This window comes from Salvia miltiorrhiza, chromosome 6 (genome assembly GCF_028751815.1).
Source record: "Salvia miltiorrhiza cultivar Shanhuang (shh) chromosome 6, IMPLAD_Smil_shh, whole genome shotgun sequence".
Classification (NCBI taxonomy): domain Eukaryota; kingdom Viridiplantae; phylum Streptophyta; class Magnoliopsida; order Lamiales; family Lamiaceae; genus Salvia; species Salvia miltiorrhiza.
Genome location: NC_080392.1, coordinates 11,898,424 through 11,915,941, shown reverse-complemented (window position 1 = coordinate 11,915,941; position 17,518 = coordinate 11,898,424). Strand labels below are relative to the sequence as shown.

Here is a 17,518-nt window from a genome sequence, read left to right as displayed (position 1 = left end):
AGTTCATGTAGCTCTGTATCTGATCTTGAAAGACCAGTTGCCTCTCTTCTTGAATCCTTAGATTTCATTTTCTTTTCTTCGTTTCAGTCCGTAAATGTCAATTAGGGTTATTCTTAAATTGTAGTAGTTCAAATTTTGACTCCATGATGACTTCTTTTTAATCTATATTTACAAATATTACAAATATAGCTCACACTTTTCTCCATCACATAATACTCAAGGCCTGAGGTCTTGGGTTCAAATTCACCGTCGTGCGGTCTATTGATTTATTTACTTATTTGTATAATTTATCAATTAAAAAATTACTGGTCAATTGGAACTAATGTGTATTAGCAGAAGTTAATTTGGCAACACTACCATTCTTTTCAATAGATACAAATTTTGGCTAATGCAACCAGTGAGTAAATTTCTTTCTTTTTTTTGAGTAAATTTCTTTCTTCATGTACATAAACATATATAATATGATTGTACAATTGAGTGCAAGAGCAATACAGATTCTCAAAAGCTAAATTGACATTTGAGAGCAATTTGTGTTCAAGAATACAGTTTTACATTCCAAGATTCCCTCAAGTTTAGCAACTAAAGAATTCCTTGTATTCTAAAAAGAATTATGGCTTCAATATTCCAAATAATTTGGAAAAAATTAGTAAGTTCTACTGCCGATTGGCTTCGAGTGGTGTAAGGTTCAGTTATATCTGGTTCACCACCAAAATGAACAAAATTCGAATGTGCCCCGAGCAATGTTTATCTCTGCATGGATTGCTCAAAAAGAAATCTTTGCTACATATAGCAAAAATGAACCCAACTGCAACTTTGTCGATGGCCTAATCATCCTTTGCGCACACGCGCTCTGCATATTGGAAAATACATTTGAGTCATGACTTCAAGCTAGAAAAAATGCTTTGAGAGGATAAATCAGCACAAAAATGAAACAGGTATCAAACATATTCGTATTGTCAAAGCCATAACTATTAAGTAAACTACGCACTAACAAAATAGTCCAGAACTAGGAGAAGTTGCAAAAAACATTCTTTCTATTCGAACTGCAATTGGACCTAATGTGGGGATGTGGTTACCAATTAAGACTTTCAGCTAGGCAACCTTTCTCTTTATATTGTTAATTTATTTTCTTTCATACGGTTGCCCTTGTTATGTCATTACAACCTTGAAATTGTGATGCAAAACAAATAGAAAGGCTTAAGAAGGTAGACTTAGCATTGAATTTGAGATATAAATCAGTAACTTTCACTATCCACCACTGGGGAAGCACATACTACTGATTTTGAGACATGATCAAGTTAGAAGCATCAATTAGACTACAAGAGACTGTACATCTTCCATGTTAATAGACCTGGCATCCCTCCAAAACACCCGTGGCAATTGATTGCAATAATTCGAGCAAATTTGTATGAATAGTGGCATATCCAGAGTGATAAAATATGATTGATACTCCTATATATGCACTAAAAGTCTAAAACTAATTTTCAAGAAATATCATGCAGACCAGCAATATATTTGGTCAACAGCCAAACAAGGCAGAGAGCACTGCCAATATTGAACAAACACAAGACAGAAACTGAAAATCATTGCTAGCATTCCCATGGTGATAATACATAAAAAGGACATAGTACTGATCACCAAAATGACAAAAAGAAAGGGAACTCACTCAAATATTCGTATGCCAGAATCATTGAGGTTCCCCAAGCTGACATACTGAAAAATCTTGGGCCAAGTCCTCTGTATAAGCCAATCCATCCATCCTCAGCAATCAAACTTCTGACCACTTGCTTTGTAGTGGGTCTTTTTTCATGCCTACTCACCTGGAGTATATAGAAACACACAAATTACACCAAAATAAAACATAGAAATGGTATTAATTCCCTAAGAAATGATACAGGTTTTAAATAGTAGTATTTGGCCTTGTATCCATTCTTAAAATAGTTGACTCCCAAACCACCCTCAAACCATCCGAAAGAAATATTAAGCGTCTAAAGAGTTGTAAAGGATTTATCTACATCCATAAATAAGATAACGAAAAAATGAGAATTCCACCATAATATCTATCCACCCATACAGGGAATTTACAGCCAAGTTAGAATAACAGATTGACTTTACCTGTAAGCGGGTTTTGATGGTGTCTAATGGGGTTGTTACACACGATGCTGTTGCACCAGCAGAAATTCCTCCGGCAGCTTGAACCAAAATAATATTTCCTTCAGTTGGAGCAACATTGTTATCATCCAGTAATCTGCCAGACACATGAAAAATTGCAAACTCAATCTAGAAATTAAAATTTCATCCAAAGAATCAGTAAAAGAACAATAGCTTAAATCATCTTCATAATACATATTTCAGTTCTTCTGTTGTACTGAATCACAATACCAAATATAAATGATAAAAAAAAAAAACAAAAAAAAAAACATATTATGTAGCAGCAATTCAGAATCTCAGATAATGAAGAAGATAGATGTCAGGTCTTGTTGATTGTGTTAGAATGTTAGTTGATGATAATTATATCCAATGGTGAAATAGAGTTGTACAAGGAAGACTTAAAAACTCCTAATATGAATCATTACATATAAGAACTTGGATATTGTGTAAGATTCTCTAACTTAGTTCAAGATTATGATACAGTTCATTATTTAGTTATAGTTATCTTTAATTTTGTTATTTAGGGTTAAGTTATTTAGGGCTGGAATTAAGTAAGGGATCAGGCTTTTGTGTGGGCCCCACGTTATTTACTTGGGCCTTGAGTTTCTTTAAGTCTTTAAATAGCTTTAAGTGAGTTAGGGTCAGTATTATCGCTTTAGTATCGTTATAGGACAACATCCCTTGTAGGCCTAGCAAGAAGAGTTTAGGACAACATCTCGCTGTAGGAGTGTTTCTCTTTGTTTTCCTTGTTCATTATAAATTTCAATCCAGTTCTTGTTTGTTCATCATTCTTCATTTATCTCAATCCCTTCACTCTGTCAATTGGTCTGACCTGCCGGATAGAGACCATGACGGTGAAGACGACAGAGAAGGGTGGGCAGTCTGCTGACTCAATTTCGGCAATGCTTGATCACATGTTGGCAAAACTCGATGACATTGATGAGTTGCTAAAAATTCAATTAGGAAAAAGGAAGCCTCGCAACTACATCAGCACAACAACCTCTGAAATTCCTTGTAGTCAGAACAGTGGAAAGCCACCACACTGCTGTCGTTGCTGGGTTTCGTGCTGCCGCCTCCTGTTTTCATGACGTTGCTGCCGCCGTTTCCTGTTTCCGTGATGAATCCGCTGCCTCACTGCCGCCCATTTCCGTGACGACTCCGCTGTCTCTGCCTCCGCCTTATGTTCTCATGACGACTCAAGCATCTCTAACAGATGTAGTGGTTGTCGTGGCTTCTCCCATCCAGATACTATTATTGTTATATCTCTCCCTACAAGGACTTCCCCTCCTTCAATGGTTGCTCCTCTCCCAAAAAAGACCCCTGCGCCGGTAAGGGTTGACGCTAGTTTTCCTCGTCAAGATTGGAAGGAACTGACGCGGGACTTATGCAGAAAATATACAGCCTTTTATGGGGTCACCGTTCGGCGGTCCAAATAGCTTGAAGATGTGGCAGATTTGGGATGTCTTTTGAAGTACTCTCACAACTTAGAGGACAAGGTTATTTTGAACAGCGAAGGAGTTGATACAGTTCATTATTAGTTCTAGTTATCTTTAATTTTATTATGTAGGGTTAAGTTATTAAGGGCTGAAATTAAGTAATGGATCAAGCTTTTGTGTGGGCCCCAAGTTTCTTTAAGTCTTTAAATGCTCCCTCCATCCACAAAAAATTTGCCACATCCATTTATAGTAATAGGGTCCACACTACTCATTAACCTTCAGTTCCCCATTATTAACAAACTTAGCCATTGATGGGACCCTTACTCTACTTTATAACCACTCAATTTAAATTAATTTATAGTGGGACCCTTACTCCACTTATAGCACTACCAACCATTTTATTAAAATTCGTGCCGTCCACAATATGGCAATTTTTTTGTGGATGGAGGGAGTATAGCTATTAGTGAGTTAGGGTTAGTATTATTATAGGATAACAATCTGTTGTAGGCCTCGCAAGAAGAGTTAAAGACAGCATCTTGCGGTAGAGCCTCGCAAGATGAGTGTTTCCCTCCGTTTTGCTTGTTCACTACATATTTCAATCCATTTCTTCTTTGTTCATCATTCTTCATTTATCTCAATCCCTTCACTCTATCAGATAATATCACAGACTGTAAATATCTAAACTACACTATGGTAAAAGATTGCATTTACAAGTAAGTATCTATTATTAATTGTGGTGCATAAATATTCTGTGAACTATCCTGCTGCTCCCTAATTGCATATATTCTGACCTTATATAGAGACTCGTTGAGCACGAATTCTTTCTCAAACAGCCGAAAGATGTTACAAATTCCTAAAGATCATGTAAGCTGCAGATATCACATTCTTGGTTGAGTTATGTTTGAGTCTTTTTTAAGGTGGTGGAAAATAAAGGAAACAAAAACAGAAGTTGCAAAGAAGTAACACCTGAAATTTGTACCATATAGGAAGTCGTATTATTTGAAGATTACATGATAACCACTAACAACCTAGGGTTCAGTGGCATGGTAAGGAGGAATTGGATAAAATAATTGTGAGAGGCTGCTGCAAGACATGCGTTGAATATAAAGCAAATAGAGCATAGGTTCAATCCAATACCTCCAAATGAAGCGTTGACTTGCACCATAGGTTGCCCACCAGACAGCACTGGATGGAGAATACGTGAGAACAGAGAGACCAAACCCTCTATACAGACCACGAACCCCATCAGACTTTACCACCTTACGAACAACATCCAAGCCCCCAGTATAGGTTGCATGGCCTGAATATCCTTGCACCATCAGTCTTTGACTAACCTTTTCACAAAATTGGTAGTCTAGGTTTAGTGTTAACAAATAAAAAAAGGAATTTAAAAGGTAAAATATCTGAGTTCTATTGTACATGTACAGTAGTTATTTTTAGCTTACAGCATAGTTCTCCAAATACTTGTAATATGTGGAATTTCAATTCCATCGTATAAAAATTAACTCCATATTAAACCTAACACATAATTCCAATGAGCAAAACAAACTGGAGAACATATGAAGCATACCACATCAACTGGAACGAATACAGCTTGTGAACAAAATGATGCCATCATGCCAGCAACCCCGTTTGCTAAAGCTGCCTGTGTAGGCTCTGACAGTTTGAAAGGTTCTATCATCTTCAGTGCAGCTACTTTTGTTGTCTCTAATGCAGTTAGAAATAATATTCTGGTAGGTATGGCTCCTGTCACGACAGTGCCAAAACCTTTATATAAGCCAGGAATTCCATCTGTTTTTAGGAGGCCTTTTATGACAGACATAGCATTTTTTTCTACAGCATCATGTGACGCTACTTGCAGCCTGGTTTTCACAACTGATATTGGATAGAGTGCTACTGTAATTCCAGTAAAAATCCCAGCTCCAACAACGTAGAATTTAGTTTTGTCAAGCCTACATGGGAAAGAAACTAAAATGAATCCAAAATGACAAAAACATGGAATTTACATATAGATGTTTGTTCTCAAACATTTGTGAATTGTGACCACCCTCAAACATAGGGCTGTGCAGAAACCGATCCAGCCAACCAAAAACCAATCTGGTCAGTTATTAATAGTTGTTCGGCCGGTTCAGTTTTGAATTTAGGGAATTTAGGTTTTCGCGGTCGGTTCGGTTTAGTGATTTTTGGAAGATTTTCGACCGAACTGACCGATATATTTATATTAGAATTTTACTAAAAGTCTAAAACATATCTTCAATGCCAATTCTAAACCCTAGTTCGCTTCCTACTCTGCCACTCAGCGCGTCACCTCCATTCATGCCGAACCGACCGATGCACAGGACTACTCAAATACAATAATCAATGCAACTAACACATTCATATCTTATTTGTGGCATCATAAGGCTTCACATCAATGGCAGATACTTGTGACACTCATTAAGCAATTATACAAGTGAAGGGTACTAAGAAGCACCATTAGTTCAGGTGTTCAGAGAAATGTCAAAGAATCACTTGTAATATCATTATATGAAAGTAAACTTTCTACTCATTTTATTGTATGACTTATTTTCAAGTTTCGTAGAACTTCCTATACTGTCCCTAGAATTCTTTCAATGGAATGGTAGCAACTTCTGTTCTCGAATGCTGAGAAACGGGCAAGGATATATCACAATCAAAGGCTAGTACGAAATTTCACGACCGAGAGAAACTCTTCAATCCAATTTTCAATGAAAACCTTTAAGCATGCCACTAATTACAAATGAATCCAACTCTCACGAAAATCTTTTGGTGCACCTTGTGCTCATTCAGTTTGATTGAAAAACTAGAATCAACCCGGAATTCAACAGCAATAACCAGCCCCCCACAAGAAAAAATGAAAAAGAAAAATAAGAGAATTAAAGAATTACGCAATGAGGATCAATTGGATAAAACGCAAAAATGACCGGGAAAAAAAAAGAACACTTTCCGAAATTTCAAAATGCAGCAAACTTAATCAACATAACACTAAAAAGATAGCTAAGTCCTACCATATCTTCTTTATAATAGGATTATGATCAAGATAACCAATTTCAATAAAAGAAACCCAAATTCTTCCCCGCATAATCCACTAAATATAATTAGTAAAGTAAATAACGAGAGCCAGATTGATGAAACCTACTTGTCCCAATTGATTTCCGTTTGACCGAATGATTGCTTCTGAGTTCCCGCCGTATCCATCGAATGCCAAAAACCTAGGAGATCCTATAGAAACTCAATAGTTAATACAAATTCATCGTCTCATGGCGGAAACGAGGAAAAACCAATTCAACGACTTTTCTGCGAGCTAAGATTTCCCTTTTCTTTAATTGAAAAAATAGGTTTCTTGTCAAACATGTAAAATGAGAGTCAGCTCAGCTATAGAGGAGGCTGAGTTCCTCTGCGTCGCAGATTAGTCGGCGTAGAATATCAATCCAACTATTTCTATTTGTGAATGGTTTAAATGCGCTTCAAAAATCAAAACCAAAAAAGAAAAATACTCCCCAATCCCACCCTCTTCCAATTTTCACAATGATTAAGAAATTATATTTAATATTTTATGTAAAATAATAATTTATTTAATTATTCAATCTACCATTATTTATTATTTACATAGTAGTATTATTTTTTTACAAATATTTAATAAGATTATTTTAGTTAAAAAAATACTTTAATACTATAATTTTAGTTAAGAAATTCGACTAAATTTTAAGACATTAAAGAAAGGTAATTTTGTGGGACGGATGGAGTAATAAAATAATTTAGTATCTCAAATTACCACAAATAACATTAAATTAGGAGAGCCTGATCGTGATTTTGGGGGAGAACCGCGATTTGGGTAGATTAGAATTTCAAAATTTGTAATATTTTTTAATTATTAATTGAATTAATAAAAGTCGCCTAAAAAATTGAATTAATAAATGACTACACCTTTTTAGCTCTTTAACATGTGTTTTTTAAAAGCGTTGTCGTAAAATAACTAAGAACATGCTAAAAAGACAACGCTGCTAAAAACCTGTGGTCTTTTAGCATAAAAAAGTGCTAATAAATCACGGTTGTATTATTTAATTTCCGTTGTATGTTAGCTTGAATGTTATTAACATTCAAGTTAACATTACTCTTACAAATCTATTATGTTTAACAACATTACAAAGTACATTACATGATCTTTTAGTGATCAACCTTTATAAATTCACTGCCTAAGATTAAAAATCGAGCTATTAAATGTTCCTAGAATATTGATTCAACACAGAAAACAACAATCGTATGACATAAGGTTAAACGAACAAATAAACAACTTGTTGCGCTCCAATGACCCTTGATCTTCGATTCTTGTCTTGTCTTACATATTGGCTGTCTAAATTGATCAACTTCTTTTCAACACAAAATGTAAGAAACTAATGTTTTAAGTGTATTTGGTAATTTGATATTTTTTTCTTTATATTTATTTCATATAAGGAAATTGATCAACTTAATTGAGACGTTTCAAAAAAAAATATTGATAAAGCTAGTTGGGACGGAGGGAATATAAAAGGAGAATCTTCAAATAGAATCAGCTTAAACCTTCCAGGGAAAGTTATTGCACAACACATGTTTAGAAAGTGGTTGAAAATGCTCACACAATAATCCACAAGTTACGTTAACATATAATCATTCTTTTCCTTAATAAGCTCCTCACATAAACACTACATGCCAATCTAAAGCCGAATACAGTTAGCCAAGAGCATGTTTTGAACAAGTTTGCCCTTGTGAAAGTTGAGGCATTTCCATTGCTCTGTAATTCACACCTTCCTAATTAGAATAAACAGCTTCTGATCAAGCTCAAATCTAGCAGCAATGGAAGGGTCCCCCTTGAGCATCATCAGAAGTCCACCAAACGAGACATAAATATCCCTGGAGCCAAACGGAAACAAATATGATACACCGAGTAACCGAGACAACAATGCTCAAACAGACAGCCACAAAATCCACAGAACCAACATAAGATACAAATGAACTCCCGCCCCCCAACCTCGTTGACGTGAATTGTGCACATATTATGTTAGGCTAACTACTGTGTGTTAAGGACAACGGAAATGAGGACATGGTTAGGAAACATACGCCTTAACTTGCTTCTCTCTCGATTCCTCGGAGATTCTGTACAATTTTCCTTGCATGACATAGTCGAACTTGTCTGCAAGTGATTTCTTGTTACCCTGAAATCAAAGAGTAGATAAGAATTGACAATCATTCGATATTACAAAGATTTGGAGAAATTAGACACTGCTTTTGGAGCTCCTTCGATCAAGTCAAGATGATGAAAGCATCGCCACCAATTACATAGACATCAAGCTGTTAAGCAATGCATACTCTACATAATTCGTAAAATCCCACAAATCGAAAAACAAGCTAACTGTAATACATCATGATTATACTCGGACCAGTTTTTCGTGATGTTCAACTTAATTAGCCACTAATGATACTTTGACATCAAACCAGGAGCTTACACAAATGTGCGAGTGTATATCTAAACATTTATTTCCACAACTAGTTGGTCATTCCCTCGCCCAATTAACTATTAAAAAGAGTCCAAGTCCTCATGAATTGCAAAAACTCGTGAACTCAAAACATATCGGTTCATGATTTTACCGGAGTGTAGTAACCAGAATCGGGCGTTCCGTCCAAGTTCAGAGTGGATGCTAATACCATCATGAACTTCTCCCCAGCACGCATAGGATAAATCTCAGTGTTGACATCAAGGTGCATCAGCATGTCAAACTGCTCACTCCTAGCAGAAATGCGAGAGACTAAAGAAAAAGCACCAACACATAAGAGTCATAACATGTCCAAGGTTGAAAAATTCAACAATAGGTCACATTTCAGGACTACTGCAAGGAAAAAACAAATAAGATAGGTCAACATTTTATGGAACTATTGCATCCACATCAGGCGCGATGAATCAAAACAGCATCAACAAACATACATATGTAGATGGTACTTAATATACTTTTAGAAACATGCTGCTCCTAAATGTTTTAAAAAATTATGTTCCACAAGGCATATCAAATAGAACTCCTCAGCACCACAATGTGGCTGTAACATGGCAAATTAGAAGCAATCATAAATTCAGTCACATTTTATTGCTATAGCAACATCAAGCAACTTCGAGAAAAGTTGTGTAAAATGGCGTTTGTACTCAGTTTTGTCTCCTCTAAACACTGCATGGGATCGTTGGCAGTACTAAAAATCCATATGGTTTTGGCCACTAAAATCAAGAAACTGCAATACGAGTAGGAAAAAGGATGAACTTAAAATAAATATACCCCTGTCAAACTTTTTTCCATCGGGGTCTATTGCATCAATGCGAAATATATCTTCAAAAAGCGTCTCCACCATCTTTACTACACCCAAGAAGAAGCTGAATCTACAAAGTAAAAGCAAAACAAACCTTGACATCAAGAAATAAACCACTTATATGTTACACAAGTGCGAGTTATAAGTTGTAGCTGCTATTGAATACTATAGCAAATAAACACATTTGCATCGAGATCTTCATTACAAATGGCCATACTACAAAACTTGGTCAAAATCTATTATCTATTACATATATAAAAAGCTGAATAGTTGGGAAAAAAAATGCAATTTTGCCACTTTCTCCCCAAGAACAATCCTATCACATTTTCCACCCATTTCTCCCAAAATTTTGCTACCGTATGTCAACTCTTCTCCATACTAGTTGGAGATGAATTTGTACTCATACTGAAAAGATGATACCGCAGAATTGATAACAGGAAAACAATTATTGCAATTCCAAACTCAATTTGAAATTGAAATACAACCTTTGGAACCAAAACATAAAACTTGGTTGTCTATAAATAACTAAATAATTTAGTAAAGATCGGAAAGAGAAGGGCATACATGTCGGATGGATGGAGACGCGCAAACGGCGAGAGGTGGCCGCGTAACGAGGACGGCGAGATGCGATAGGCGGCGGTCGGCCGGAAATTGAAGAAGAAAGATGAGTTTGGTTGCACACAGTGAGAGAAAAAGAACAAGAGAGTTGGGCCTTGCTTAATATCAAATATGGGCCCTAAATAAATAGAAATTGGGCTTCTCATAATTAAACTTTGATTCTCTATAGGGCGATTAGCCCCGTTTTACTTTTTATAATCCTATATTTAAAATAATAATTTAAAATATTTAAAAAGTTATACTATTTTATTCTATACTTTATAACTCTCAAATTAAATTAACTTTTATAATAATTTCATTTAAATAAATTTTAAAAAATAAACACATATAACTCTAAATTATAATATAAAAATATTTATACCTCCCTATCATGATATGATAAAGAAACACGTTTATGCAAATGTAAATCTTGCAAAGTTTAAGAAACAGGTTTCTCAAGCCATCAAGTCACTCAGACGGACAAGGCAAAACTTCAAACTGCCTGGCAACATCTGAACCTTGAAATTAATGTTGAAGATGATCTGACTTCGTTAATGGATTCTCTGTATGTGTCTGTGGAGACTCTGATTATATTGAAGTTTGTGATATTTGAGTAATTTTTTATGTGGTTCTTAGAATTTTGAGTTGAGGGTTGTATAGTTTTTGCACGGATTGTACATGTATAAACATTTTTTTTAAGGAATAATTGCATGTAAATATACAAACTTTGACAAAAATACATTTTTGACGCATATTTAGAAAAATTCAATAAAATACACGAACATTATTAGTTGTTCAATTTTTACTCCAATTTCATTTACTGAAAATGACATATTGTCTATGTGACGTCTACACGGCATCTATGTGGCTTATCAGAGTCAAAATTGAACAACTAATCAATTTTATTTTTTTATTTAACTTTTCTAAATTTCCGTCAAAAATGAATTTTGACCAAAGTTGGTGTATTTACACGTAATTAACCATTTTTTAAATCATATTATGATATGGGGCTATAAATATTTTCATATTATGATTGGGAGTTATTCGTATTTATTCTTTCAGATTTACTTAAATAAAACTTAATTTATTACAAATTTAATTTAATTTGGATGCTATGAAATATAGGATAAAATGATAAATTTATAATTATAACTATTTTAGATAGAGGTTATACTATTATTATTAAATTGAGGTTTATACAAAAAAAAAGAACAAAAAAAAAACCCTTGAAAAGATCGAGCAAAACGAAGACTATAAATAAAATTACCCTTATATATAACTTGGTTCAAATCATTACAAATGGTCTTCATTAGTCTCTCCTTTCTTTTTCATTATAGCCTTTCACTTACTAGATGAAATACATTATTTTATCATTATAAACCTTATACTATTAAACTAAAACAATAAACACCGCTTAATTTTTTTAGCCGACTGTTCAATTTCAAAAATGAATGAACTTTTTTCCTTTTTCTTGACATTTATGCAGGTTGGAGCACCCATGCTCGACGAATCACTAGAGGCATCCTTGGAGCTGTCTCCACCGGTGATAGCCCCCGAGCCTGAACTGATTCTTCCACAAGGCATTTCACCGACACTCCCCATTCTAGGACATCCTGGGCCATACGATGAGGTCCATAGAAGTCGGTATTACAGTTTCCTGTCCTTCCGCCGTCACGAGCATATCTGAATGATGCGGAGTTTGCAGCCGCTATATATTTGCCAGCCACTCACTCTCTCTCTCCTCCACGAAGAATCTGCAACTATGGAATTCTGCTTCAAATTCACAACTCCCACCATTTTTCTGCTGTTCTTTCTCTCTTGCTTCTCATTCCCTTTTTTGTTGGTTTAGAATGGAGCATAATTTCAATTCTAAAAGTTCTTTTATATATATATATATATATATATATACTTTAATGTAGTTGGTTTAATTAGAGGTGATTATCTATAGAATTTTGCTTCAACAATTGTATTTTCGAGTGATTGGAGCTTTTAGCATGAAAAAAGAGGAAAAAGTTTGTTTCTTGATTGTTATGAAGCATGGATCTTTGAGTTCTTGAAAAATGGGATTTTGATCAACATTTTCTTTAAGTTTAACGAAACTGTTTTTTCCATAAGAAAAAACTGGAACTCTATCTGTGCACGGAGCTTTAGATTGTCTTGTTTCTGTAGAGGGAAAGATCAACAGTTTGAAACTTTATAATAATAAGACATAAACATCAAGTATTTCCTATTGTTGCTCCAAATAACTTTAGATCTTTCTTATGTTCCCAAATCAAGTAAACTTTAAGACTGCTATGATCTTGAAAACAGAGTCTTTTCCTAATTTAGGACATAAAAAATGGTTGATCTTAAAACTACATATCCTATTGTGTTTTCACTTTATAAGTTGGGTGCAAGAATTCAGGCAATAAAAAGTTTTTACTTGAAGCTCACCTTGTGTTTATCCCCTCCCAGAAGCTTATGATGCACTTGATCCGAATGGAAATATCACAATAAAATGGGATGTTATCACTTGGACACCCGATGGCTATGTGGTAAGTGTTGTTACTAATCTCAAACAATAGAATCTTCAATCTTGCTTATTGCATTGCCCCATTGTATAACATCAGTCATGTCTTAAGTTTCCCCAATTTTGTTCATTCAACTAAATGTCATGACTTTCTGTGATGTATATATGTTCCCACTTATCTGATTTGGTTGAAGATTTAGCATTCTACTGCTTGTTCTTATATCTCCAAATGGATAGGCTGTTGTAACGATGTTCAACTTCCAACAATATCGTCACATCCAATCACCGGGTTGGACATTGGGGTGGACGTGGGCGAAGAAGGAGGTGATATGAAGCATGATGGGAGGCCAAACTACAGAGCAAGGGGATTGCTCAAAGTATAAAGGGAATGCCCCCCATTGCTGCAAGAAAGATCCGACGGTCGTGGACCTATTGCCCGGAACTCCCTACAACCAACAGATTGCAAACTGTTGCAAAGGAGGGGTGATTGGTTCATGGGGTCAGGATCCAACAAATGCTGCTGGACGACCACTTCTTTAATTCTCGCCGCCACTTCTTCTCCAATTATCGCCCAATTATCTAATTTGTATAAATATTAGGGTTTCTAAAACAATTTTCAAAAATCTCATATGGTCAAACGTGCCGTCATGAGTTTCATCTCATTTGTAATTGTTAACTTCATATTCCAAAAATGTAGACGACATAGGAAAAAGATTCATTGATGCTCCTTGGAAAGGAATATTAGCCTTGACAGCTTGAATCTTGGTTTTCTTACGAACAAGGATGGAACACAAACTTTTGTCCCTTGCTGCTTCGAAAATACTCGATAAGGAAAGAAAGCACTCCTCTTCAAGTACACCAACTTGATATTCCCGCAAATGGTTTTAAATTTCATATAATACTTGTTTCCCAACAGTGTAAATGACGTAAATTAAACAATTTCAGCACAAGCAATCGAAACAAAATTTTTAAATAAAGTAAGCAAAAAAACAAGCACATGTTCGTGCTAAACCATCTGGGATTTCAGACCCAATCCGACATACAGATCTAACAAAAAAATCACCATAAATATAAGAAGTACAATCTGGAGATAATCTTAATTGAAATTGAAAATATAAATCATCACAAAAAATGATGATTGCAGAAAACAAGAGAGAGGGGAGGAAAGGGGAGAGTAGATCGGAAGCCATCGGTATGGGCGGCATTGGAAAAGGCTAAGGCGAAAAGAGAAGCCTTTTCACAACGACGCCCAACCGAAAGATTCCGACGACTCATCTCTGCCGTTTCCGCATCCCCACCCGCCGCTTGCTATTTGGCGTAAGGCGCTGCTGCGTCTTTTTATAGACACCCAAACCCTAGTAGTCCCAAAAAGCCCAAATAACTCCATCTCCATCAGGCCCAATAAAGCCATTGCTTCTTTAAATACAGTAGTCCCACCGTGTCCGTCACGTCACCTTTGACTTTTGAGGGTGTTTGGCTAAACTCAATTTAAAGAGATCTGGTAGCTTATGAGATGTTTCAAGAGTTTATAAGATATACTCCTTGTGTCCCCAAAATAAGTTTCTCTTTGAAGACGGCACGAGTTTTAAGGAAAATGGTAGTGGTGAAAAAGTGAAAAGTAAGAATAAATAAAGTATTATTAGTGGTGGGGTAGTTGTCCAAAAATAGAAAGAAAGAAAGATGAACTTATTTGAGGGACGTCCAAAATCGAAAAAGAGGAACTTATTTCAGGGACGAAGGGAGTAATTTTTAAGAACTTATAAGTTGTCAAAATGTTTGAATAATTAAGCTTATAAGCTAGAGAGAGAAAATATTTTTTTAGAGAGACAAAATCGAAGAAAAATGAACTTGAATGATATATAATGAAAATAAATTATAGTTGAAAAATATTTGTAAAATGATTGTTGCATATGAAATTATAAAAAAATAAGTTGGGGTAGGAGAACTTATTTTTTGGGAAGCTTATAAGATCTTGGAGCTTATTTTTTGAACTTATAAGCTGTGTGAGAGCTTATTTTGCCAAACACTTTGGAGGAGCTTATAAGCTTTGAGGAGCTTATAAGCTCAGCCAAACACCCTCTTTGTTCAATTTCCTAGATATCGCGCAGGTGCGCATCATGCTAAAATTCCAACACATCGCCGGTCGCATTTAAAACAAAAGCAGGCCAGATTGCCTTTTGCAATACCACCGGTTCATTGTTTCGTTGTTTTCCTCTAAGACTAATCACTCCAATCACCCAACCATCCAACCTCTTCAATATTTAATTGATTTTTCTCTCTTCCACATCATCAATATCCATTCCAACCCAACTACATTATTTTGAGAGATTTATCTGCGACCATTTCAACCACCCAACCACAAAATTTTATATAATTATTATATGTTTTTTAAGCATAAAAGTTACATATAATAAAAAAAATTGTAGCTATAATAATAATAAAAAATAATGTCAAAAAATAAAATTAAACAATATATAAAAATATATCATGTACCCGGGTGTACAAGAGATTTTGTGAATGGAGAAAGATGAGATTTTAGAAATAAAAAATAGATTAAATATGTAAATAATAATATGAAATTTTAGTATGTAAGAAAAGAAGAAGAGTAAAAAGTACAAAAAACATAATAAAGCTTTAATTTTTGGACAAAAAATTAAGAGCAAGTATGTCTTTAAATTGTGGACGGAGGTAGGGGTGAGCAGAAACCGAACCGACACCGAAAACCGAACCGAACCAAACCGATTTGGTGCGGTTCGGTTCCAATTCTATTGGTTCGGTTTTCGGTTCGATTTTGAAAACCAAAAATCGAAAATTTTCGGTTCGGTGTCGGTTTCGATTTTTTGGTTCGATTTTAAACCGAACCGAACCAATACATATAATATTTTATTATATATAATTATTTTATAATATATAACCTAAAAATAAACCCTAATTCACTCTCAATTTCTCCTCCCAGCAACTACCCGCCGCTCTGCGGCCTCTGCCTCTCTCTACCGCTCTTCACGCCATCTCTGCGGCCTGCCCTCCGGCTCCGGCAGTCCGGCGATCGTCGGCGCAAGGCCCGCTCCCGTCCCCGTCCGCGTCAGTCGTCCTCTGCCCAGGCGAGTCCGACAGCCCCTGCCCAGGCGCGAGTCGCGCGACTGCCGTGTGCCGTCCCCGTCCCGCTGCCGTCGTCGTCCGCTGGAGCCTGCCACCCGCCACTCCTCCGCGTCGCCAACAGCCCAGACTCCCCTTCTGGTGCGGCCTACCCTCATGGTAAGTTTTTCGGCTTCCCCTTTTTAGCTTCAATATTGTTATTGCAGATCTATTTAGTGAACTTTGAAATATTGTTGATTTAGTGGTGTTATTGTTGAAAATGGATTATGTAGTTATTTTCGGCTCCTCCCACTCTCCCGTTCCAGCCCGGCGTCCGACCGTTCTCTCGTCGCCGACTCCAGCCCAGACCAGCTGTCCCCGCCTGCCTCCGCCAGTCCATGTCGCCGCGACGTCCCTCTTCCAGTTTCTAGTTTCCCGGCGACCCTCTTCAGACGTGAAATTTTACATCGGTTCGGTGAACCGAACCGAAACCGATGGTTTTTTCAATTCGGTTACGGTTCGGTTTGGCACCTATGATTGGTGCGGTTCGGTGCCAAATTTGAGCATCGGTTCGATTTTCGATTTTGAGTTTTTGGTTCGGTTTTGCACCGAACCGAACCGATGCTCACCCCTAGACGGAGGGAGTAACAAATAAAGTCTCTATTTATGCAAAATTTGAAATTATCAATATATATATATATATATATATATATATATATGGGTAAATGTCACTTTATGTCCCATCGTTTGGCCGAATTATCGATTATGTCTCAACTTTTCGATAATATCTAATTGGTACCCAACCTATCAACATTTTTTTAATTGTGTCCCGTTAAAAAATTTCAAGCGACCGGAAGATGATGTGGAAAGCCGGAAATTTATTAGGTGGAATTTTAAATACACTTGGAATTTGCAGCATTATTATACTTAAAAAAAATAATACTAACAAATATCTATGTGGCATCTAAAGCCACGCCACATCAGGGTTTGAACAAAAATCCCAAATCCAAGTAGGAAATTCGAAGCTTAGGCACTCTTTCACTCCTTCCATTCAAAAGGTTGAAGAACTTGGGAGAGAATTCGAAGGAGGGCATGACTTTAGCTTTCCCAGACGAAGCTTTCCCTAAAGAAATTCGAAGAAATCGATTCGCCCATCTTTCCACCTTGCGCGACGGCGATTCATTCCTCCCTGGTAGGCTGTTAACGGCGCCCTAAATCTTGATTTTTGTTTCTTGATTCTTGTAGATAATAGCTTAGCCATATTATATGGTTTGACTTGTGAATATCTAGTTGATTATGCTATTTAAATTTTGAAAAGATTTCACCATGAACGGGCCCTTCTTCTTCTTCTTCTTCTTCAGTTTTGATTTTCAATTTCTGTTTATTCTGCAAATACATCTCC

At 36.0% G+C, this 17,518-nt stretch overlaps 2 protein-coding genes and 1 pseudogene across 3 annotated transcripts; 1 reads left to right on the top strand and 2 right to left on the bottom strand.

Annotated features, from left to right (window-relative positions):
* Positions 1-406: 406 nt before the first annotated feature.
* LOC130988688 (uncharacterized) lies at positions 407-7,132 on the bottom strand. Of its 2 annotated transcripts, XM_057912602.1 has the most exons (6): positions 6,745-7,132; positions 5,158-5,539; positions 4,725-4,921; positions 2,116-2,248; positions 1,667-1,820; positions 407-850 (listed from the first exon to the last, which is right to left on the bottom strand). In XM_057912602.1, exons 1-6 carry the CDS (start codon positions 6,801-6,803, stop codon positions 825-827), a joined length of 951 nt encoding a protein of 316 aa, XP_057768585.1. In that variant the 5' UTR covers positions 6,804-7,132; the 3' UTR covers positions 407-824. The 2 variants fall into 2 exon arrangements, with proteins under 2 accessions (XP_057768585.1, XP_057768584.1); XM_057912601.1 differs by having other exon boundaries at positions 407-1,820.
* Positions 7,133-8,128: 996 nt separating this feature from the next.
* Positions 8,129-10,700, bottom strand: LOC130988689 (DNA-directed RNA polymerases II and V subunit 8A-like). Its single transcript, XM_057912603.1, has 5 exons — positions 10,500-10,700; positions 9,905-10,005; positions 9,231-9,388; positions 8,703-8,797; positions 8,129-8,495 (listed from the first exon to the last, which is right to left on the bottom strand). The coding sequence occupies exons 1-5, from the start codon at positions 10,697-10,699 to the stop codon at positions 8,384-8,386; spliced, it is 666 nt and encodes a 221-aa protein (XP_057768586.1). The 5' UTR covers position 10,700; the 3' UTR covers positions 8,129-8,383.
* A 228-nt stretch (positions 10,701-10,928) lies between these two features.
* Positions 10,929-14,383, top strand: LOC130990494 (protein COBRA-like; annotated as a pseudogene).
* Positions 14,384-17,518: the final 3,135 nt, after the last annotated feature.

Excerpts from the sequence above, each read along its gene's own strand:
- LOC130988688 (XM_057912601.1), bottom strand. The coding sequence starts at position 6,803 with ATGGATACGGCGGGAACTCAGAAGCAATCATTCGGTCAAACGGAAATC. Across the intron at positions 5,540-6,744 it reads ACGGAAATCAATTGGGACAA|GCTTGACAAAACTAAATTCT; the intron begins GTAGGTTTCATC and ends TTTCCCATGTAG. Across the intron at positions 1,821-2,115 it reads CCATCAAAACCCGCTTACAG|GTGAGTAGGCATGAAAAAAG; the intron begins GTAAAGTCAATC and ends TATATACTCCAG.
- LOC130988689 (XM_057912603.1), bottom strand. The coding sequence starts at position 10,699 with ATGAGAAGCCCAATTTCTATTTATTTAGGGCCCATATTTGATATTAAG. Across the intron at positions 9,389-9,904 it reads TGGAAAAAAGTTTGACAGGG|TCTCTCGCATTTCTGCTAGG; the intron begins GTATATTTATTT and ends CTTTTTCTTTAG. Across the intron at positions 8,496-8,702 it reads AGAGAGAAGCAAGTTAAGGC|GGATATTTATGTCTCGTTTG; the intron begins GTATGTTTCCTA and ends GTTTGGCTCCAG.